Source organism: Rhinolophus ferrumequinum, chromosome 17, assembly GCF_004115265.2.
Source record: "Rhinolophus ferrumequinum isolate MPI-CBG mRhiFer1 chromosome 17, mRhiFer1_v1.p, whole genome shotgun sequence".
NCBI classification, from domain to species: domain Eukaryota; kingdom Metazoa; phylum Chordata; class Mammalia; order Chiroptera; family Rhinolophidae; genus Rhinolophus; species Rhinolophus ferrumequinum.
This window is the reverse complement of record NC_046300.1, coordinates 42,541,260-42,562,560: the sequence shown is the minus strand read 5'-3', so window position 1 is coordinate 42,562,560 and position 21,301 is coordinate 42,541,260. Positions and strand designations below refer to the sequence as shown.

At 43.5% G+C, this 21,301-nt stretch overlaps 1 protein-coding gene and 1 non-coding gene across 4 annotated transcripts in view; both read right to left on the bottom strand.

The window, feature by feature from the left end:
• Positions 1-19,826, bottom strand: part of VGLL4 (vestigial like family member 4) — a 141,297-nt gene extending 121,471 nt beyond the window's left edge. Inside the window, exons 1-2 of one of the 3 annotated variants that reach the window (XM_033132500.1) lie at positions 19,684-19,826; positions 5,530-5,606 (exon numbers count right to left, since the gene is read on the bottom strand). In XM_033132500.1, the coding sequence (XP_032988391.1) occupies positions 5,530-5,593 (64 nt within the window). In that variant the 5' untranslated portion in view covers positions 5,594-5,606; positions 19,684-19,826. Of the gene's footprint in view, positions 1-5,529; positions 5,607-18,507; positions 18,553-18,581; positions 18,809-19,683 lie in introns of those variants that run through there. The other 2 variants (XM_033132498.1, XM_033132501.1) reach the window with 2 other exon arrangements.
• On the bottom strand, positions 21-94 carry TRNAT-GGU (transfer RNA threonine (anticodon GGU)). Its single transcript has one exon. It is a non-coding gene; the product is annotated as a tRNA-Thr (tRNA).
• Positions 19,827-21,301: the final 1,475 nt, after the last annotated feature.

The window sequence follows — 21,301 nt, the reverse complement described above, 5'->3', positions numbered from 1 at the left end:
AAGGAGGGAGCAGCTCACAGTGGCCCATGCGGGGATCGAACCAGCAAGCTTGGTGTTACCAGCACCATGCTCTAACCAATTGAGCTAACCAGCCACCCCCAAAGATTCTTGTCATAACCACCAAATAAAATGTTTTGCAAACTATGAATTATCAAGTGGAATACAGTACTCCTTTGAATTTGTACATTAGTAGTAACAGTAATAATTAATTATACTGAGTCATTTTTGCTAGTGCTAAAAAAATGAATTCCTTAGAGACGAGCTTTTCACTCCAGCAGTTATGTTACTACCAAAAGGTGTTTATTAAATGCTGACCATATACACCAAATGGTACATGCTTGGAATCCAAAGCAGTATGGCACAGCATCCTCGCCTTGAACAGGTCTAGGGTCTAATACAGACTCACAGACTCAGGTCACGTCCAACCCCACCCACCCAATTCCCTTGTACAATGCCTCTGGACAGTGGTCATCTCGTCTCTACTTGAACACTTTGGCAACAAGGGATCCATTACTTTGCGAAGCAGCCTGTCATTGGAGCTGAGATCCTCTCCTTGAGTTAACCAAGGTACTTAACTGGTAACAATAGCGCAATATAAAGAGACATTTTGTGGCAGTGTGAGCCTGAATCATCCACATGCGTGGGAGGCAGAGTCATTGCAGTTTTTGAATATGCATTACTGCCTATTCTAAATGTTTGGCTGATTATGACTACTTGATGCTTTGGAAACGCTATTTCACTGGTTGGAAAACCTTTTGCAAATGAAAACCTCTTTGCTGACTTACTAGTGCAGGTAATATTAGTAAGTCGTCACTTAACATCATCAATAGGTTCTGTGACTTTCTGCAAAACATTGTATAATGAAACCAATTTTACCATAGTCTAATTGATATAAATAAAAGTTCCTAGAGCATCTCATCAACATTATAACAAATGATGCTGAATGAGGGCCTGCTTGTGTGTGTATGTGTATGTGTGTGTATATATATACACAAATATGTATGTATACACAAAAAGAGAATGACAAAAGAAATGAGACAAAATATAAATAAATGGTGAATCTGGTTAAAGGATATATGATAGCCAAAGAATTACGTCATCCCCTAACTAGAAGGATCTAGCCCCTCTTTCTTAAAGATCCAGATCCAGAACTCCTCTAGGAATATTATTAGACCAGTGATTCTCATCTAGGAAAAGGGACCCAATATCAGAATCACCCAAGAAGGCATTTTCAGAATGCTCACAAATATCCCTTTGGGAATCGCTGCCACAGTGGGCCACTGTCATGATGGAAAAGCATGGTATCCCTCTCGGGTGTTTAAGATTAGAGGCTGAAAACCACAAATGGAATGTAGCCATCAGATTAGGCTACAAAGTATCAGATCAGTGTCCTCTCAACCAGTGTCTACTAGATAGTCTCAATGGAGCCGTGGGGCAGCTAGGAGCAATTAGGGAACAAGAGGGAGCTAAGTAAGTTTCACCATAAGGGACTGACCGCTTTCTTGAGCACTGACTCTAACAATCAGGAACAACATAGGCTCAGAATAGAGAGGAACTGTCTTGAATGGAGTAGTCATGTTTGCTTACAATTGGTGTGCCAAGTCCTCTAGTGCTCTTGAAAGAGAACAATATGATGACATCATGCCTGTCCAGTCACCTAATTCCAGCATGTCTGAATACCCTAGCTCATTGTATTTTCGTGCCCCACATGTTAGTCAAACTTTCCCAGTATGTAAATGGAGGAGCCAGAAATAACTTTATCCAACAATGACGGAGGTATAAACCAAATCATGTTTTTCAAATGCAGGTCCCAATTCATTAGAGGATCCTAAAATCAATTTAATGAGTCATGACCCGACTTTTATCTAAATTAAGTAGAATGCAAAGAATAAAACAGGCAAATCACACTACACTGTGCAAAGTCAAGGGAAGTTTTGTTTCCCGAAGCTTTTGTATCAGGTATGCCAATATACGAGTACAAGGGTCACAATATAAATGCTTTTCAACTCTGTGCCATGGTCAAAAATGTTTGAAAGCCACTGTATCAGGTGCCGAGAGGAAAGACAAGGGAGTAAAGAGGATACGAGAGGAAAAAGGAAAAAAATCAGGCCCAGTTACCTGCTCAAAGGAAAGTGCTGGCTAAAATCGCCGTAACCTGTGCACAGAGCAGCTGGTTTACTGTATTGATGCAGAGGCATATTGAAAGTCATCATGATCTTGGAGGAAAGAAACCAATCTGAGAAAACAGTATGAGTTCAACTGATCATTATGTTACGATTAACTGGATAGGACACAAAAATATGCCATACATCTGGGCATCAGTCGCCAGAATCCTAAAAGCTTGCACTCTAGGAATGATTTACTTGGAAGGATTATGATAATGTATGTTTCATCAATTAGTTTTCAAACATCTTCATCAGACAAGGAGTTCGCAAATTTCTAGGAGCAGATGCAACACCTGCAAAAGCTGCTTTCTCTTCCTGTTCCCTCTGCATCACTCATGCCAGCCTTATCCAGCTTTTTCTGCTCACATGCATACTCATTCGACCAGATCAAAAGTACTATCCCTTCCACCCAAATCCCCAAAACAAGAAGAGGAAAAGAGTCCAGAAATGTCTATAATCGTTACCATTAACACACAGGCAACATTTTTAAGAGAATTTTCTTCCTGTGGTGCTCTCTTAAAATTATTTTAATCTACGTGAGGAAGTCAGCAAGATACAACAAGATCTCATCAGAAGATACAAGAACAAAATCTCTACCAAAAATAAAACACTTTGTAAACATCACAAGAAAACGAAGTATCACGTTAAAGGTATTGTTCTAAATATTAGTACACAAATGTCCTGTCCTTTGTGTACAAATTTTGTTCAATTTTGACTACTAAAAAATGAAAGTTAGAAAAAAAGGTTGGGGTCCTCCCAGCACCAGCATAAATGATCACTGAAAGGAGAGATTCCTCAAGCACAAGGAAAATTGGCAGTCTCACATTGTATTTTCATTAGGTAAACCTTCCAGGATTACCCTGGACGCTGATTAAATCAATGTCTCATGAGCAGTGGAATGATTATTTTAAGTAAATTTATTCCTTCTAGGCCATCCAGATAAGAGACTATTGTGTTACTACAAAACCACCATTTCACTATTGACTTGAGCTCTACAGTGTACTATTGAGATATTTCTTTTATTTTCCACTAGTAGACATAATGAAGCCTTAAGGCTATCAGGGTATTATATACTCAAGTCCTAATAGGTACTGTTCTCTTCAAAATGCTAAAACAATAACATCTTCAAACATGCCTAAGTTTTCGGTTCTCCATGAGCAAAAGAAAAGAGAATCATTTAGGTCACCTACATGAGTTGGGAAACTGATCTCAAGTAGTAGAACATTTTTCTGTTTGGAATAAGACACCCAAATCAGATTACATACACAAGACTGTTTTAAAGTGTTGAGGAGAATGTTAAGTTTAAGAGCAATTTATAACAAAAGCAAAAATAGAATTTAATCTAGGGCAGAGACAGCTGAAATCAGGCTGAACAAACCCAAATAGGTCTTCAGAAATCTACTTGAAAGACTGAACTTAATGCCCAACTTTGCCTATAATTTATATGAATTTTCATACTTACATTACTAGGTAATAGAAAATACATCGAACAGCTGGTTTTTGAGCTCTGCGCTCTTAGGAGTGGTGCACAGAGAGCCACAGTAAAAAGTTTTAAAAGTTTCTCAAAAATGTTGTCTACATGTTAATAATGATTATAGATATCTTTGGACTTTTTTCCTTGTCTTTAGATGCAAAAAATGATCCCAAGAAGCTGAAACCATTACGGAGGGATTCCAGGATTACGCCAGTTCATTCCTAAACCAGTTGGAATAGCCAGAATCCAAAGAACATTCCAGAATAAAGTCTACTCTGTGATCGTTGTAGCCTATTATATGTATACAGTTGTCCCTTGGTACCCACAGGCGATTGGTTCCAGGACCCCTGTGGACACCAAAATTTGAGGATGCTCAAGTCCCTTGTGTAAAATGGCATAGAATTTACATATAACATATGCACACCCTCCCATATACTTTAAATTATCTCTAGATTACTTACAATATCCAATACAATGTAAATGCTATATAAATAGTTGTTATACTGCATTGTTTAGAGGACAAGGAAAAAAGTCTGTACATGTTCAGTAGAGACCCAACCATCATTGGCCTAACTACACAGTACATGTCAGCAACAATGTAACTTTTCTTTCCAAATTATTTTCAATCCGTGGTTGGTTGTATCGGGGATGCGAAACCGGCAGATACAGAGAGCCAACCGTATATCCTTACTGTGCAAAATAGCAATGGCTGTGTTCAATACAGGAGGAAAGTAAGAATTCCTCTCTCCCTTGGCAGTATCATTCTGTTTCTATGAAAACAGCTCTCCCAAACTGTAGGCTCCAAGGAGGCCCTGCATCAATGTCACCAAGCATACCCAGTCTCCCCTTCTGTACATTTTACAGCTGCGCGAGTCTATATACAACAAGTTCATAAACTCCATGAAGGCAGGGACAGCCCTTGCCCACCTACGTACATCACTTACACGTAAGCATTCAATCGTTGCTCACTGATGTGGAAACTACACAGGCCTCCAACCTGAACAGAGTGACCCTGAAGCTGGGTTCCAGGAGAGAAGCTGAGAAGGTAGCAGAAAGAAAGAAACCAACTCTCTACACTTGGGGCACCTGGAGCTGCCCTGAGGTCAAACCTTCTGGTTTTCATTTGTATAAACAGTATTTCCTTCTACTAATCTTAACTAAATGTAGGCATTATGAAACAGAGAAATTCAAAATACTGTCTTACAGAAAAATTTCTAAATTAATCATATTAACGTTTAACAAAGTTTGTAACTAGCTATTCATAAAAGTCATTCTTGCAAATAGGGTTCAGCAAGCAATTTTAATTTTGAACAGAACATTTAAAAACAAATGTACCTGAGGGTGAGCAGGAAAGTCACTTTAACACTTGGGGAATAATCTTCCGGTGTTCCGATGTTCATTCTCCTTCTGCCCCTCCCCCACATTAGTGACTGTTCTTCCCCCCAATATTTGCTCTCTCTGAGCTATGCAAATGGAATTTTCACAACTGTTTTCCATTATGAGATGTACTGCACACTTCCAATGACAGGAATGATCGTGGATGATTTTTTTCCATCTCTAGTTCCCTGGTGGTCAGTTAGTCTATCAACCAACACATATTTCTCTAAAGTTCTAGACAGGTAAGGAGTATCTCCATTCCAGACCCCACGAGAGGAAGCTGGGAAGCAAAGGACTTACTGCAGTTAACTGTTCAAGTTCTAGCAATCAAAGACTTAACCGGTTTGGGCGCTCACAAACAAAAATGAGGATGCCAGGCTGTTGTCTCTGAGGAAACCAACCAAAACTCACAGCCGATAGGCACAAAACCACGTCGTGCATCACCTAATTTTAGTATAATGCAGGAGACTGGAGGGCATAGTAAAAAGCAGTTAAAACCCATGCCTGACTCACGTTTTTCATCGTCAGCATGCACCAAAGATGCTGCCCTTGACAAAACATCCAGTGGCGTCTCCATTCTTAGTTGGAGCCTAAAAGGAAAAAAAAAAGGGGAGAAATACAAGAATTTAAACAGAATTTGAAAGACACTTTTAGAATTTTGGTTGTTAACAATCAGAATGAGTCCCCCAAGAAATGCAAAGCACTCTTCAGAAGATAAAATTCTTCCTATCCTGTGAAGAAGCTGAATGGACTGGACTCAGCAGCTGATAAAGGGTTAAATTCCATTCTGTCTACTAAGCTAACCCTTGCAGATTCCAGGAAGCAACTCATGTCAGAACGAAAAGACAGGATATTGTGAATATTCATGCCCATGTTATTTGTGCTTATAAATGTTTATGTGTGTGTGCGTAATAACACGCCTGTACAGACATACCCAGTAAAAAATAGTTTTCGGAACAAAGGCTGCTCTATGAATATAGCATTACTACCAGCCTGAGATTTTTGTTGTTGTGGTGGTGGTGGTGGTGGTGGTGGTTGGTTTATTAGTTTTAACAAAAATTACTAAGACTGAACCATTCTGTTCTTTCGCCACCTTCGCTGAGAGATTCTGCAGACTGTGTGGCTTAATGCATGCACTGCACGCACAAAAAGCTGTATATGGATTCCATCAGTGAGTTAAATGGTATTTTAAGTCCAACAGGAATCTTTTTTAAAATGTCATGTTTTATAATGTACTTAATATCACCTCCACCTCTCACCAATTTATGTAGAACCATATTTTTAAATAAGCCTGAATTTTTATTTTTGATTGTTTTCTTAAATTACAGCATACCTGTAAAAGCAAAACCTGCAAAAGATTTAAAGATGGTGGAAAACCTAGAAAACCAGGCTACTTTTGCCCAGTTTTTCTTTTCTGGATTTACACACACACACACACACGTAATTATTGGGCAAAGAGACACATTCTATTAGTTCAACAACTGAGAAAAAAAATAACTGCACCCCTTAGAGACACTCAGCATTTATCTGGCATTCAATTTACTGAGGACCTTCGTATGTGCCAGTTACAACATGCAGCAGACCAGCTTTTCTTCATAATATTCATACTTCAAGCCTCCAAAGAAACATCAGTTCTTAATGTTGCAATGTGATTTCATTCAGTACTCATTAAATACCCACTAGGTGCTAAGGCAAGAAAAATGAACACGGCCCAGTGGTTGCCTTCAAAGGGCTTTCAATCTGTACAGTAGACATCCCTACAAAAAATCTAGCATAAGGGAGCACTTTTCCAAAGTGTATTGCATTGGATGTTCCTATAAGAAAAAAATTTTTCGGGCCGGCCCGGTGGCTCAGGCGGTTAGAGCTCCATGCTCCTAACTCCGAAGGCTGCCGGTTCGATTCCCACATGGGCCAGTGGACTCTCAACCACAAGGTTGCCAGTTCAATTCCTCCAGTCCCACAAGGGATGGTGGGCAGCACCCCCTGCAACTAAGATGGAACACAGCAACTTGAGCTGAGCTGCCGCTGAGCTCCTGGATGGCTCAGTTGGTTGGAGCACCTCCTTTCAACCAGGAGGTTGTCGGTTCGACTCCCACAAGGAATGGTGGGTTGCGCCCCCTGCAACTAGCAACAGCAACTGGACCTGGAGCTGAGCTGCGCCCTCCACACAACTAGCAACAGCAACTGGACCTGGAGCTGAGCTGCGCCCTCCACAACTAAGACTGAAAGGACAACAACTTGACTTGGAAAAAAGTCCTGGAAGTACACACTGTTCCCCAATAAAGTCCTGTTCGCCTTCCCCAATAAAATCTTAAAAAAAAAAAAAAAAAGTCTCTGAAAGGGTACAAAGAGCATGCTCCCCGAACAGTGGGAGCTCTGCATGTTGAAAAAAAAAAAAAAATTTTTTTTCTATGACAAATATGTTTGGGAAACACTGGAATAAACCAAATCAACCATCTTACTTTCCTTCCTGTGCGTTTGATATGCTGCTGGACTTGACACAGGGGACAAACGCAGTGGGGATGGTAGCTCTGTGCTCGAAATCTCTCAAACTTCACTGGCCATTCTTTTAACTTGAAACATCTCTTTGAGAACACTTAGGGAAATAATGGATTCAGGCAAAATGTGCTCAGTGTCAAAACAGCAGTAGAAGTAAAGTCCTATAGAAATACAGAGGAATCCTGAAGGGCTTTGTGGAGAAAACAGAACTTGAGCTGAGCCTCTGAAGAACAAATATAGAAGCACTCAAGCAAGGAGGAACACAAGCAGAATCGATTCAACAACAAGCTGTCTACATAGGCTAGAAGAGTAAAATGGGGATAGTAAATAAGAGATAAGGATGGAAATTATCTGGGGCCCCAGTGGAAGGACTGAGGGCTTTGACAGGATTTGAGCTTGATTCTGTATGCATTAGGGAGCCACTGAAATCTCTGAACAGAAATATAACTTGGTCATCTATGTGTTCTACATAAAATATTCTGGTGGCGCCATGTAGAATGGAGCAGAGCCATTCTACCGAATGGAAAACCAAAGGCAGGGTAGAGGATTTAAAAGCTATAGTTATGCAGAATGAAGAAGATAACGGGGGTGTTATGGGAACAGTGGGAATAAGAGAGAACTGCCAGAGCTTGGAAAAAGTCTCAAGACGTGAGAGGAGAGTCAAAGAAGACTGAATGACTGGACGGGTAGTGGTGTCATAAACCCAACAGTAAATTTCTTCTTTTTCAGAGACAAGGGAGGATGAGTAAAATCAGAGAGGTATAAGAGAAAAACAAATGACATTCACACTCCCAACTCTTCTTCATAAGATCGAAAAGATCATGTCCTGAGAGTAAGGATTTGTGAACTTTTTCAAAGGTGGTGAAAACAAAGCAAGGTTTGAAACAGACTGAGAGGAAAAGGTTTGCTGAACTCCCAAGAACTCAATAAACATTCTCTTCACTCAAGCCAGTTTCCTATTCAGGCAAGATTTGGGTTTTAAGTCTTTTATTTTGATTAATACTGATAAGCATTCTACTCCTTAATGCAGTATTTAGACTCACAATTCCTTAATTTCCCCCATTAAGTTCAAGGACAATGCTTTCAAAATTCTAAACCCAAACAGATCAATATTAACATATGCCTTAAATTATATAAAGTATGCAGACCCAGAATCCCAGCGTAGATTAGATATTTAAGTTTATTCAGATAGTATGAAATCGAAACCCCCAAGTAACTTATGTTCAAAGTAGATAGATAAAAGAGATTGGGTGTTTATGGTTCAACTACAGGCACCTGCCATCTGCTGCGACCTTATTATTGAAACAAACCAATTTTTATTGCAGTTATTCTGAGTTCAGCAAAGTACTCAGGAGAGGTTGAAGAGAACAGAAGATCCCTGCTTTTAAAGAGTCACAGTCTTGTTTGTGAACCTAAAGTATGTGGAATAGGATAATAGAAAAATTTTAAGGAGAAGACTAAATATAATTTAAAACTAAAATGTGTATTGTGTGGTAAAAGAGATCAGTGTCAGCTAAGTGGTCTTGGAGGTGTGTGTTGGTGTGTGTGTTGGTGTGTGTTGGTGTGTGGGTGTGTGTGGGTGTGGGTGTGTGTGTGTGGGTGTGTGTTGGTGTGTGTGTGTGTGTGTGTGTGTGTGGGTGTGTGTGTGTGTGTGTGTGTGTGTGTTTCAAAACGCCACATCAAAGGTTTCCTTCCCCAGTTTCTCTCCCCTGGGCAGTCAGTCACTCTCCTCTCTGACCTCTCTTACTCACCTGTGGATCACAGTTTGAATATTTCCTGGTTGGAAGGACCATGTCTTATCCAACAGTCCTGTTGGATCCACAGACTGAGGAAAGGCACAGAGGCAGGAAAGAGAAGCTGGGACGGGAAGGCTGAGACCAGCCCGGTTAGAATTGCAAATCCTTGTTAAGAAGCAGAAGCAGCTAAGTTTTGACGAGCATGAAGTGGGTGGATTTAGGAAAGAGCCGAAGGCTACCCAGCGTAGCAGACACCAAAGAGTCATCGTCAATCCCTGAGCAGGCTGGGGATAGGACGGTAATGATATTTCAGTTGAGCAGTTCTGGGGAGGATGGTTTGACTTGAGGGGTGATGTGCGGGGAGGCCCCTGGAGGCAGATCAGTTAGGAGACTTCTGTAGGAAGCAGGTATGAGGTAAGGACAACAGCGTGTGGTAATAACACAATAAAACAGGTGGGAGATGCAAACAAGGGACTAGGCATTAACTAGCCACAAAAGACCTAAGCAAATAAAGGTGAGAGATAACAGTAACTATTTTTAAAAAGTCTTCTGAATTTTATATCTTATACAATATCACAGCCCAATACACCCAGTAAAACATATTAGTAACATGGGGGGAAAAAAACTAAGGTTACAGTATTTGACGGAAGGTCACACTACACTGAGAAGCAGATTAGCATAATGGCTACTTAAAAGGATGATCTTTGAATGCCAATCCGAGTTTGAATCAACTCAGCCACTTCCTGTCTGAGTGACTCTGGAAAGTGACTTTACCTCTGTGTCTGTTTCCTCATCTGTAAACTGGGGATATTAACATCATCTCCCTCAGGGTGTTATGAGAAGTGAATGGGCTTTACATTAAAATAATTTTTTGTGAAAACATACTAAATAAATTGCAAATGACGGTAAATGTATTTTTAAAAGACAGGGCACTGGACACTACTTTAGATAAGAGTAATCGGGGAAGATTTCTCTGAGATGAAGGAAAGCTGAGACCTAAAGAATGTGAGAAATTAGCCTTGTGAAGGGAGGGGATGGGGGACAAATAGCATTTGGAAAAAAACCCAGGCAGACCAAAGCTGGACATGTGAATGTGAAGGAGTGCTGCGACCTGATAGCAGTGCAGGGAGCTCGGGGGAGAAGGAGGGAGAGGGAGAGGAAGAGGAAGAGAGAGGGAGAGGGAGAGGTGCGGCTGGGGAGGTGGGCCAGGGCCAGATCACGCATACCCTGCAGGGTATGATGAAGCTGAGATTTTATTCACAGCCACTGAAAAGCCCTTGAATGGTCTGAATGGTTTTAAACGGGGGGGGGGGGGGGGGGGGTCCATGTCTGGTTCATTTTATAGCCTTTATGAACCATGAATCATCTACTACCCTTTGGCAAAAGATTATGCAGCATCTAGAAAATAAATCTAAGTACATCCCAATAGTCTTCTCATCTCTGAGATAGTTTTTACAATATGAGATCATGGTAACCAAAAATCTAATCACTTGAAATTCTAACACCTGGGACTTAATAGCAACATTAAAGTGGGAGGAATGTGCTTCTGGAAACAGACGAAAGTGCCTTCTACCGTATTGCAACCCACTGCTGCTCTATCCATTCACCTTCTTTCATGGCCGCTGCCAACAGGAACATTACTCATGATGAATAGAACATACAGTTTGTTTTATTTCTTTTTCATGTGATGGTCGCGTATTTTCTCTGCCAGCCCACATTCTGTTCCTCAGGATCCCTTATCGTTAATAACACACTTTTCCAAATAGCTTCCAGCTGAGAATTAGAGACTAGGTATCACTTCTAAAGCTACTAAAATGTAGGGGCATTCGGTGCCAACGACAAGCCTTCTACAAAGCAAGGTTCCATTTTGATCAATGAGAGGAGAAGAGCGCCTATCTTGGGAACAGACTTATGGGGTGTATCAGATTTTTGTTTTTCAGGCAAGGGAATGGGATTGTAAGATCTGTTATGGAAGTGTTCCAAGGTGAAAGCTACGGCTCCTGGGCTGCTTCACTCCTTGGTTCTTCCAGGAATAGTGGTTAACTAGTACAGTTATGAAAGAGTATGAGCAGGAGGTGGAAAGCAGCGGGGGTGGGGAGAAACACATTCAAACCTCCTGATGTTCCTGCCACACTGTCACTTGGCCAAAAGCCAGAAACAGGAAAATACCACTATCCTGGGAGACTGTAGCATCTCCAACTTCCAGATGCTCTTCAGGATCCCTAATTCCTGTTGGCCCTGTTCCATCACTCTAGTTCCCCATCAGGACCACCTCCTGAGCTAATCCAACTTGGCCTCACTGATAGAGTACAAGTATGAACTACCACACCCCAGTACAGGGTGTACAGCCCTTTTAACCATCGAGAATTTAGAGGCTTTCACTGGGTATCTCCTCTCCATTAAACACCACATTGAGACAGTACAGAAAAGGAAAAGGAAACTCACTGCCCTGGAGAAACTTCACCAAATGTGATGACACTGGTTGATTTGGCTAGCTGTCCATATCAATGAGAGGAATAAATGAAATGAAATTTGAGACCCGTCGTCCCCAGATTCTGGTGGCCACACACAAGCACAGCTTCAGGCACATCAAGTAGATGTGAGTTAACTCCTGCTAGGTGTCTCCCCCACAGTGTTTCCTAATTGCTGCCCCACTAACTTCTTGCGAGGCACATTCTTCCTGTGAAGGTCTAATTCTCATCATCCTCTCTGTTCTTCCCGCTAAAAATATCTCTCATTTGAGCAATGCTTTTTTCTTGTCACACTTTACCATCTGTTAAATCAGGAGAGCCAGGACTTTAGCTTCAGAAAACAGAAGGTGGGACACTTTCACGCTAATCAACAATCAATCACTGAAAGCCTGTTTTGTTCTAGGCTCTACTCTAAATGCCTAACACTAAATGTATGGACCAGGTAACCTCTCCAGGACCAAGTTTCCTCGCTTAAAGAAAATCATAGTAAAGAACATTGCCTGCTTCATAGGTCCTACGCTTGGCATGTGGACTAAATGGTATAACGTAATGAAAAATGCCTTGCAAACTCAAGTAAGAAGTATATGTTCTCGTTTACCACTACGACCATCTTATAGCTATAGAACATACACTTTTCCAAAACGCATTCACAAAAATTACCTCATCGTATTCTCACTGTGAGTTGACCAAATATGATGATTAGTATTCTCCCACAGATGAAAAACCAACATGCCAAGGATATAAGAGACTTCTTGAAGAAGCTAATACTGGAATCCAAGGCTCCTGACTCACCATCCAATGCTATTTTTATTCTTCTTAAGCTGATTTTCATAAAGTCCTTCTGGAGAAAAGCACAGTTATTTAGCGTAAGTTATAAGAACAAAAAAGATAAAAAAAAAAAAAAACTTCCCTCAGCAACCGAGGCAAGGCTGCTAGTCTGTGCCCTTTTTCCTGCACCTTGAGGCATATACCAGGCCAATAACATGATAGCTTCTGAAGGAAGCAAGCCCTCTCCTTCCAGCATACGAAAACCATGCCATATTTTACTTTCCTTGAACAGAGACAAGTATGGAATCACATAAATAGAAACCAAGGCAGGTAAGGTGCTCACACCTAGTCAGTTGATGGTGAGAGTGGGACAAACAACAGAGACTTCAGAGCCATCAGATTCCTGGGGCCACAGCCACACAAGAATTAAACATAAGCCCTAAGGACTTCAGGCTCCAACAACAGGCTCAGTAAGAGGAAGGATGGCTCCTACTTAGTCACGCTCAGAAAACCTGTTAACCTGCAATGGATAACTGTTAAGGTTATCCAGCAGTGTCCAAGAATTCAACTTAACTTGGATACTATCTACCTGGAGACAGAATCAGATCCCAAAGGTTAAGGGTTCAGCCCCACAAGACTGCCCTCCACTTCAGACACCGGTCACAAGCTAAAGTTGTCACCTGTGCTTCTGACTGACTGGCTATAAGTTCCCACTGGCTATTAGACCCCTTCCTTGGGTTCAATTAATTTGCTAGAGCAGCTCACAGAATTCAAGAGAAACATGTTACTTACTAGATCACTGGTTTATTGTAAATGGTAATAACTCAGGAACAGGCAGATGGAAGAGCTTCCATGCCCTCTCCAGGAGGGCCACTCTCCCCAAATCCCCACGTGCTCACCAACCCAGAAGCTCTCTGAACCTCATCCACTTGTTGGACTTTATGGAGGCTTCATTACACAGGCATGATTGGTTAAATCGATGGCTCTGGGGAATGAATCAACCTCTAGCCCCTTCCCCCTCCCTAGAGGTGTTGTTCTCCTGATAACCAGCCCCCATCCCCAGGTGCTTCCAAAAGTCACTTCATTCCCATAACAAAAGACACCTTTATCACTCTCTACACTCAGGAAATTCCAAAAGTTTGGGGAGCTGTGAGTTAGGAATTGTGGATGAACACCAAATATATATGGAAACTTTATTTTAGTCATCTGAATGACCAAATATATATTTCTTATAAATCACAATATCGCAGCCAAATTCCTAAATAGAAGCCAGCCCGTATTCAAAATACTCTTTCAATAGTCAAACTACCAAAGATATACCATAAACAGATGGACCCTTTGCTAGTCAAGCTTTCCTTCTCTAGGCAAGTCCCAGGAATGAATGATTGACCCACACTGCCATAATCTGAAGCACCACACCAGGTACACTGTCAGGAGGACCCAGCCAGCTTCCGCTTACATCCAATTTCTTACTTCCACACATAATCCTTCCTGAAAATTCACTCGAAGGTCAAATGTCTAAAATTTGAACAATGAATCTAACATGTTCTATGCTTATTTCCAGCGAATTAAAAATACGTGTGTAAAATCCCTAGTTAGGCTTCTGTCAGGTGCTTGCCAACTTCAAGCATAAGCCCCAGAACGAGAGCCAGCTCTGTGGGCAGCCCTTCCATTGTCTTAGAAAACTAAACAACTTGGTAAATTGATATAGGTATGTACCCTTCCCATAAGGGTTAAATGCTCCACCACCCCAACCCCCAGCCCCCGGAACCTCAGCGGGAGGCAGATTTACAGGTTGGGCAGCCGTCAATCTCCTCTTTTCCAAAGTGGAACACATTCCGTATCAGGAACCAGGTAATCTCAGATGCCTGCCATCAACCCAGCTGTGCCTGCTGCTCATCTCCACCTCCCATCACATCAACAGAGGCTGAGGTCCCGGTTGGCTTGGGCTGAAAGAGGGTACCACTCTGGATGGAGATCCCGGAATGAAGACTCAATCAACCACTTTAGGTTTTCTGACACTAAAATAGCCCAAGACTTGATTCCGTTGACCTCCTCAGCCCCAGGGTTGGGTGCAGGGGAAATGACAGAAGGGGGCAAGGATGTGATATTTAGTCTGATGGTCCTGGCAATAGGCGCTGCCAAACAGTGCAACCAGGCAATAACTAAAATCCTCCGTTATTATAAAACACAGTTTGGTGTCAGTGTAAACTGCATTTGCACAGACTGTATGAAAGCTGACCATGGGTCAAGTTGAGGGCCATCTATGCAGGCTGAAGCTATAAAAAACCAAACTCAGGTTACAGCATATTTCAGGGCCTTTATGTGAGGCTGCCTGGTGCTGGTGTACAAGTTCTTACTGCTGATGAAAGTTCATCCATCTCCCCAAAGTGTCCCCTGGAAAGTAACTGTATGGTGGGCCCAAACTGACACCACTGCATCCAAGTGGGAAAAATAAAATTCACACCTGGACTTTTTGAGCAGCCTACCAATTCCCAACATTTTTCAACACTGTTGTCACATAAAAATAAACTATCCTTTTCGTTCTCATATTTAGGCTATTATGAATCTGTCTTTTCATTTTCAAGACCTAGACATGTACAGCACCACATATGAAATAGAAGCTTTGGCGTTTTTGGTTTACTCCAAATATGCTTGTTCTTGCCATTTATTTTATTTGGATATTGGAATTGACCATTCAAAAGTACTGAGATGTCACGTCCTCTCAGGGACTTATTATCCCCAAGAATGAGACACATAAATTTGCATCATGGTCCAACTAGGCAAACGTCCCTTAATATCCCAGGTCTAACTCTCCACTTTTCCAAAATCTCAACTCTCAGCCTATTAACAACCTAGATAGGTCTTCGAACCCATGACATCTTGTCTTATTAGGAAGCACTCTAGTTATCAACATCAATCAATTCTCATTACTCACAGTAGTGATGTTCTGTAAAGTCTTGGCAAACAGCGAATACTCAACCATTACTCCTAGAGGAAAGATAGGGTTAGGTTCCTGCGAGCCTTTGTTTGCAAGGTTTTTGTCAACTGATCAATACATAACCTTGTTTCAAGAGTGTCTCTGTTTAAAAACGCCTTCTTTAATATCTGCTGTTGATTCACTAACATTAAACTCCTGCCAACAGCGCGGTAACTCCTGCCTAAACAAAGTTTATCTAACGCACATAGTTTTTCCGTAAGGCACATCACAGCGTCCTTGCTCTTAGGAACACTTGACAACACTTCAGTATTATGCTTGGGGGGCTATTTTACACAGCAAAACCACCAACAAAAAGCCCTCAGATGAGAAAAACATGGCACTAAATGGACCGCAAAAGCACACTTGTTTACAGTAGGAGACCTTAAACAAGAAAGCAAAGCACTGACTGCCTTGTTTGACCTCAGCTGGGAACATGCACTACAGACTCAAATTTTTCACCACTCTGCCATGTGCATGAATGACTGCAAAAGTGACACAAATACTGATTTGGGGATCACAAAGAAACTGTACATAAGTTTACAAATACGAAATACATGAATAATGAGAATAATGAGATCAACTGTGTCTATCACACATGAGGCAGGAGACACAAAGTACAAAGTTTTCCTTCTTTGCAAAATAGCTATTATACTGTATCCCAGGTAGAAAGCATTTTTCTGGTGTCAGCACCTCCCACATACACTCCTTCCCTTACTACCTTAGCAGTTTATACTATCAAGATTTGGCAGTTCAATTTCTAAGTTGTTGTTGATGATATTTTAACGTGGAACAGATCCTACATAGCTACAGATTGATTAGCAGCACTCACTTCTCTCTTCGATTAAGCTCCCACATACAGATTCATCAACTTTAGATAGGCTTTCCAAAAAAATAAAAAATAAAAATTAAAAAAAAAATCACAAATGAGCCTCAGTTCACATATCTTGCAAAAACTTATTACAAAAAAATAATTCTCTGTTGCCAGGTTCTCATAGCAACAGCTTATCTAACACAGGCCAAAAACAGACAACACCACAGTGTCAAAATTTTAGTCACATTAGAATTTTCCAATGTATTTGACTTTTGCCTCCTGAACTTATAAGTCTATTTTATTAAATACATTGAAAGTTGCAAAACAACTTTTATTGTGGTTATTTTACTTATTATTTTATTATGGCAAAACTATCCTAGAGATACCTGGAAGAGACACAAAGTAAAAATCTTTTGGATTTGTTTTGGCAACCACCAGAGGTTGGTAACAACGCTGACTCCATAAGGAGTTAAAAGGAATTTCCCATTACAGAACTTTTGAAAGTGAAAGTTTTAGTTTCATAATAATCAAGTCTATATAAGAAGTGTTAGAGTCTTAAGGTATAGTTCTAAATGTTAGGGGAAGTGGTATCGACTGTTTATGAAGCTCTCTCAAATCTTCAAAGACTTATAAATAACATAACATAGAATACTTTTTAAAGTACACATTATTCCCTGTAATTTCTGAAACTCTGTGATACATTGAAATAGATATTGTCATCCCCTTACACAGGAAAATAAAGCACAAAGGTTAAGTAGAAATAATTTTTCTGGTCACAAACTTACTAGGTGACAGAGACAGGACCTGAACTCAAGTCTTCAGAAATAAACCAGAGCTGTTTTTACTACAACACACAGAGAGTTTTGGAATGTAGTCCGTGGTTATTTATAGCAAATTATTTTCTTAATTGTATTGTGTTTTGGTCAACAGAAAAATTAGTTTGCATTCCCTTCCAAATGGAAAGCAAAGGCAGGCTGCCCAGAAGTGTGAAAAAATAGTGCCAGGGGAAACCAGTGTGGGATTAAAATTTTGCCAAAGTTAGACAACAAATTGAGGGGTTTACACCATTTTACCATGGGGGAGAAGACTTTTCAGCCAGACGCAACAGGAAACGCACAGAAAAAAACACACAAAAAACTGTGTCTTGATTACGAGACAACAAACTTCCTAGGAAAGGATTTCTAAACCCATTATTTAAAATTAGAGCACTGAGATTTAGAGATGATAAATACAGCCTCCAGGCGTTGACCCCAAATCTCTCCTTTAAACTACCCACGCTACTCCCCTCACAGTCATGCGCAGACTTCATTAGCTGCAAGCAGGAAACAATGAACGTTACAAGTCTGTACTCAGAGACTAGAGCAAAGAGTTAAAGTTCGGTATGCTAAAATAGTATGCAAAACTGACCTTTACGAATAGGAAAATTAACATCTAACGTGTCTTTGATTGTTCAGAGGAAACAAATGAGAATATTCATTTTTCGTCAAGGTAGGTTTGGGTTTGGAAAAAGATACTCAAACTCTACGAACCCGGCCATAGTACCTTTCAAATTAAGGGGGCATCCAGCTGCTGATAAAAACTAGAAGAGCAGCATTCACCCCCACCCCCCAGGCTGCTGGTTCTTATTAACCACAGAGAAGGAAACACAACGAGCAAACCTACAGCACCAATGATCAAAGTGAAACCGATTTTTTTTAATCATCTAGCTTAAACAGACGAACACATGCCAGTAAAGCGCATAAAACTAAGTTAATGGCCCTAGCAAGTACTGTCATCCTAACCAAAGACATTTAAATGTCTCAGTGTAATGAATCAAAGGAGACTTTAAGCAAAACAAAAAAAGAGAGACCTTTGCTTTTCGGCGAGGCCTGCACTCGGTGCAGGAAGCGTGTGCCGTTTTGTTTTGGGGAGTGGGCAGGAAGTATACCGAGGGGAAAGAGACCCGTCCCAGCTGCCCATCCGCAGCCCTTCCCGCAGTCCCGCACCATAGCCCTCCTTTGCCGATAGCCAGGACCAAAAGGGATGCTGGGCACCGGGCCCCCTTCCGGGCCCCGCGCCTCCGACTCCCAGGGCGCCTTTCACTCGGGACCCCTACAGGAGCTGGACCTCTCCCTCGGGAGCACAGGCGTTTCGGTTCCCACCGGGATCCTCAAGTTGCCCCGCAAGAACCAGCCGCCTCCTCCCTGCAGGAGGACGCCCTCGGTCCCGCTCCGAATCAGCCCACACCTGAGTTCCCCGGCACGCCAGCCCTCGCCTGGCCCGGGTCCCGCCGCCCGCCGGCCGGGTTCTCTCGCACTCACCGCGGGGCGGCTCTGGACGCGCCGGCCTGGGACCAGCCGAGCCCCTGGGGGCAACGGCAGAGGCGGGACCGCAGAGCGCGCGGAGCGCACTGCGGGGGCGCGCCGATGCACAGGCGGGTTCGCGCCCGCGCTCCTGCACCGACTCCCCCCTCCTCACACCCACACGCACACGCGGGCGGCGCGCGCCGGGCCGGCTCCGCCGCGGACGCGAGCGCGGGAGCCCAAGGAATCCCTGGAATGAGGGGCCGCCTGCTCTCTCCTGTGCTCTGCCGGGCTCCGCCGGCCTCCGCCAGGCCCGCCAGAGCACGCCCCCAAACAGGCCCCTCCCACAAAGCAGGTGGGGCCGAGCCCAGGTGAGCCGGCGGGAGGTGGGGGCGGGGCCAAGCGCGCGGCGATAGGCTCGTTTCCCCTTCCCCGCCCGCCGCACGCCCGGCGGCGGCTTGCACCTACCCAACCGGTGCGGACGCGCTCGGGCTGCGAACAGCCGCAAAGGGCCTGGTGGCGCGCTGGGCCCCCGGGAGGAGGCGCCTGTCCCAGAGGGCGCGTGGAGCCAGCGTGTCCCACACATCACACCCTCAAGGCCCGGCCAGTGGGACCACACCTTGGGTGCACATGCACAAACCCAAACGAACCTTTCGTGCGCTCCCAGGTCCCTGCTTTCGGGGATCAGGCATGTTCCCCACACGCACACAATTGGCTCTCGCACCCAATGGACACAGCACACGTGACACCGACGTCCACGGTCGGGCCACACTCTGTACCCACTGGACTAGCTGTCCCTTAACCTCCACAGCCCGCCAGTGCCAGCGCCTTCGAGCCAGCCTTGCGGCACTTCAGCTACCCTCGGCTTCAGGCCCGCACCGTCCCGGCCTCACGCACAGACTTGCCGGGCAAGCCGCTCCTGGAAGAGCGTACAAGCCTTCGGTCACCTAGGGCTCGGCGTTCACAGCTGGTCACCAGCGGGACAGCGGCGCACGAGGCGCCTCTCGTCTCCCGGGGCTCCGTGCTCCACGGGTCGCCTACCTGGGACCCCACCGCACCCTCTCGTTACCCACACACACCCCCAGCCACATTGGCCAGACAGGCCGGCAGCCACACGTACCTGAGGATACAGGTCGCACTGGCTTGGGAAGGTGTGTGCTCAGGTACCACTGCGATCAGAACGGCCGCTGCAGTCCAGGACACTCAGGCGCGGCTCGGTTTATTCCCATTACAGGATTTTATACTCCACCACGAGACACACACACGCACACACACACACACGCCAGGCTCGGAAGCGTCTTTCCTCCCTCTCCCTCGTCCAGAGGAGGAAGTCCTAGGAAATCAAAACAGTGTGGAAGGGAGGGAGCAGAGGAGGAAGAGACTGAGAGCGGAGTGGAAAGCGTCCCCTCCAACCGCTCACACACCAGTGTTTGCTGTGTTTGGCAAACTCCTGGAGTCCACAACCCAGTCTGCTCTGAAATGAGCCTGGGAGGGGCCGAGGGGAGGAGGTGAAACATTTCTAATTGGTGCAGGTTCTTATTACAACTGCAGCGTAGACATGTGACCACGAAAAGAAAAGGCCTGTCTTTAATTTTTCCTGTCATTCTCTGGAGATTTAGTGGTGGAGGGTGGTGTGGGGTGGAGGCCTGATACTCCCCCGTCCCCGGCAGCCCTTGCCCCATTGTTTTCTCATACTGCCACAATTAAGAAAACATTTGCTTAACATATCCAGCCACTAACTTCATAAAATAAATAGTCAGAGACTGGACTTCCTCTGGTGTGCTTTAAATGGCTTCATGTTGCTCGCCTCCTGGCTGTTCTCAAACCTCGGTCATTATGAGGAGCTCCTACTGTAGGGCTTTCCCTGGGAGAGGTCTCTGCTGAGAGGGAGTGATAACCATAAAAATAAATATCAGCTTACATTAATGCTGGGGGGAAATGCTTTGCAGTCTTCAAACTGTTTTCCCATCTATTACCTCATCCAATCTTATCAAGTCACAGCGTATTAACTCATTTGATCTTAGCCCCTCTTGGGTAGCAGGACAGGTATGCATAGCTCCATTTTACAGCCAGATTAGATGGTTTACCTAAAACAGGTAGAGGCGTGGTCTGAACCAGAGCCTGGGTCTGTCTGGTAGCCCCTTGTGAAATTCACTCTCCTCTAATCCACACAGGGCCACTGTAGATGGGGCAACCCAGGTGACAAGTCAACCCAAGCATACCTGCCCCTGGTTTCTTGGTTCCTAGATTAAAATTCACAGATTAAAGTTGGGAAGGCTCCCCGTCTTCTCGAAGATTTTTTTATTAAAGTGTACGTTTCTATAATAGAAAGATATTGTTACTTAGACTCCATGTTGGTTCATCAATAGTCTCAGACTTGGGTAAAAATACTGGGAAAGAGCATAAACAGGAGGTTTTCACCTGGCCATATTAGTACAGGGAACGAGGAAAGAGTGAAGACTGCTTGGGCAGATTTCAGGAAGTGGGGCAAGGTAGAAAAAGGGTTTTGGATTCAGACAGACCTGGATTGGAATCCAAACTCCACCTCCAATTCGTTATAGGACTTTGGGCATGTTATCAAGCCCAGTTTTCTCATTTGTAAAGCAGAGATAATAATTCTTACCTTGAAGAGCCGTTGCAGGGACTAAGTGACTGGGCTGAATGTTCAATGAATATTCACATCTCCTGCCTTCTCTCTTCCTGCGTTAAATCCAGTCCTTCTGGGCCAATTTATAAGT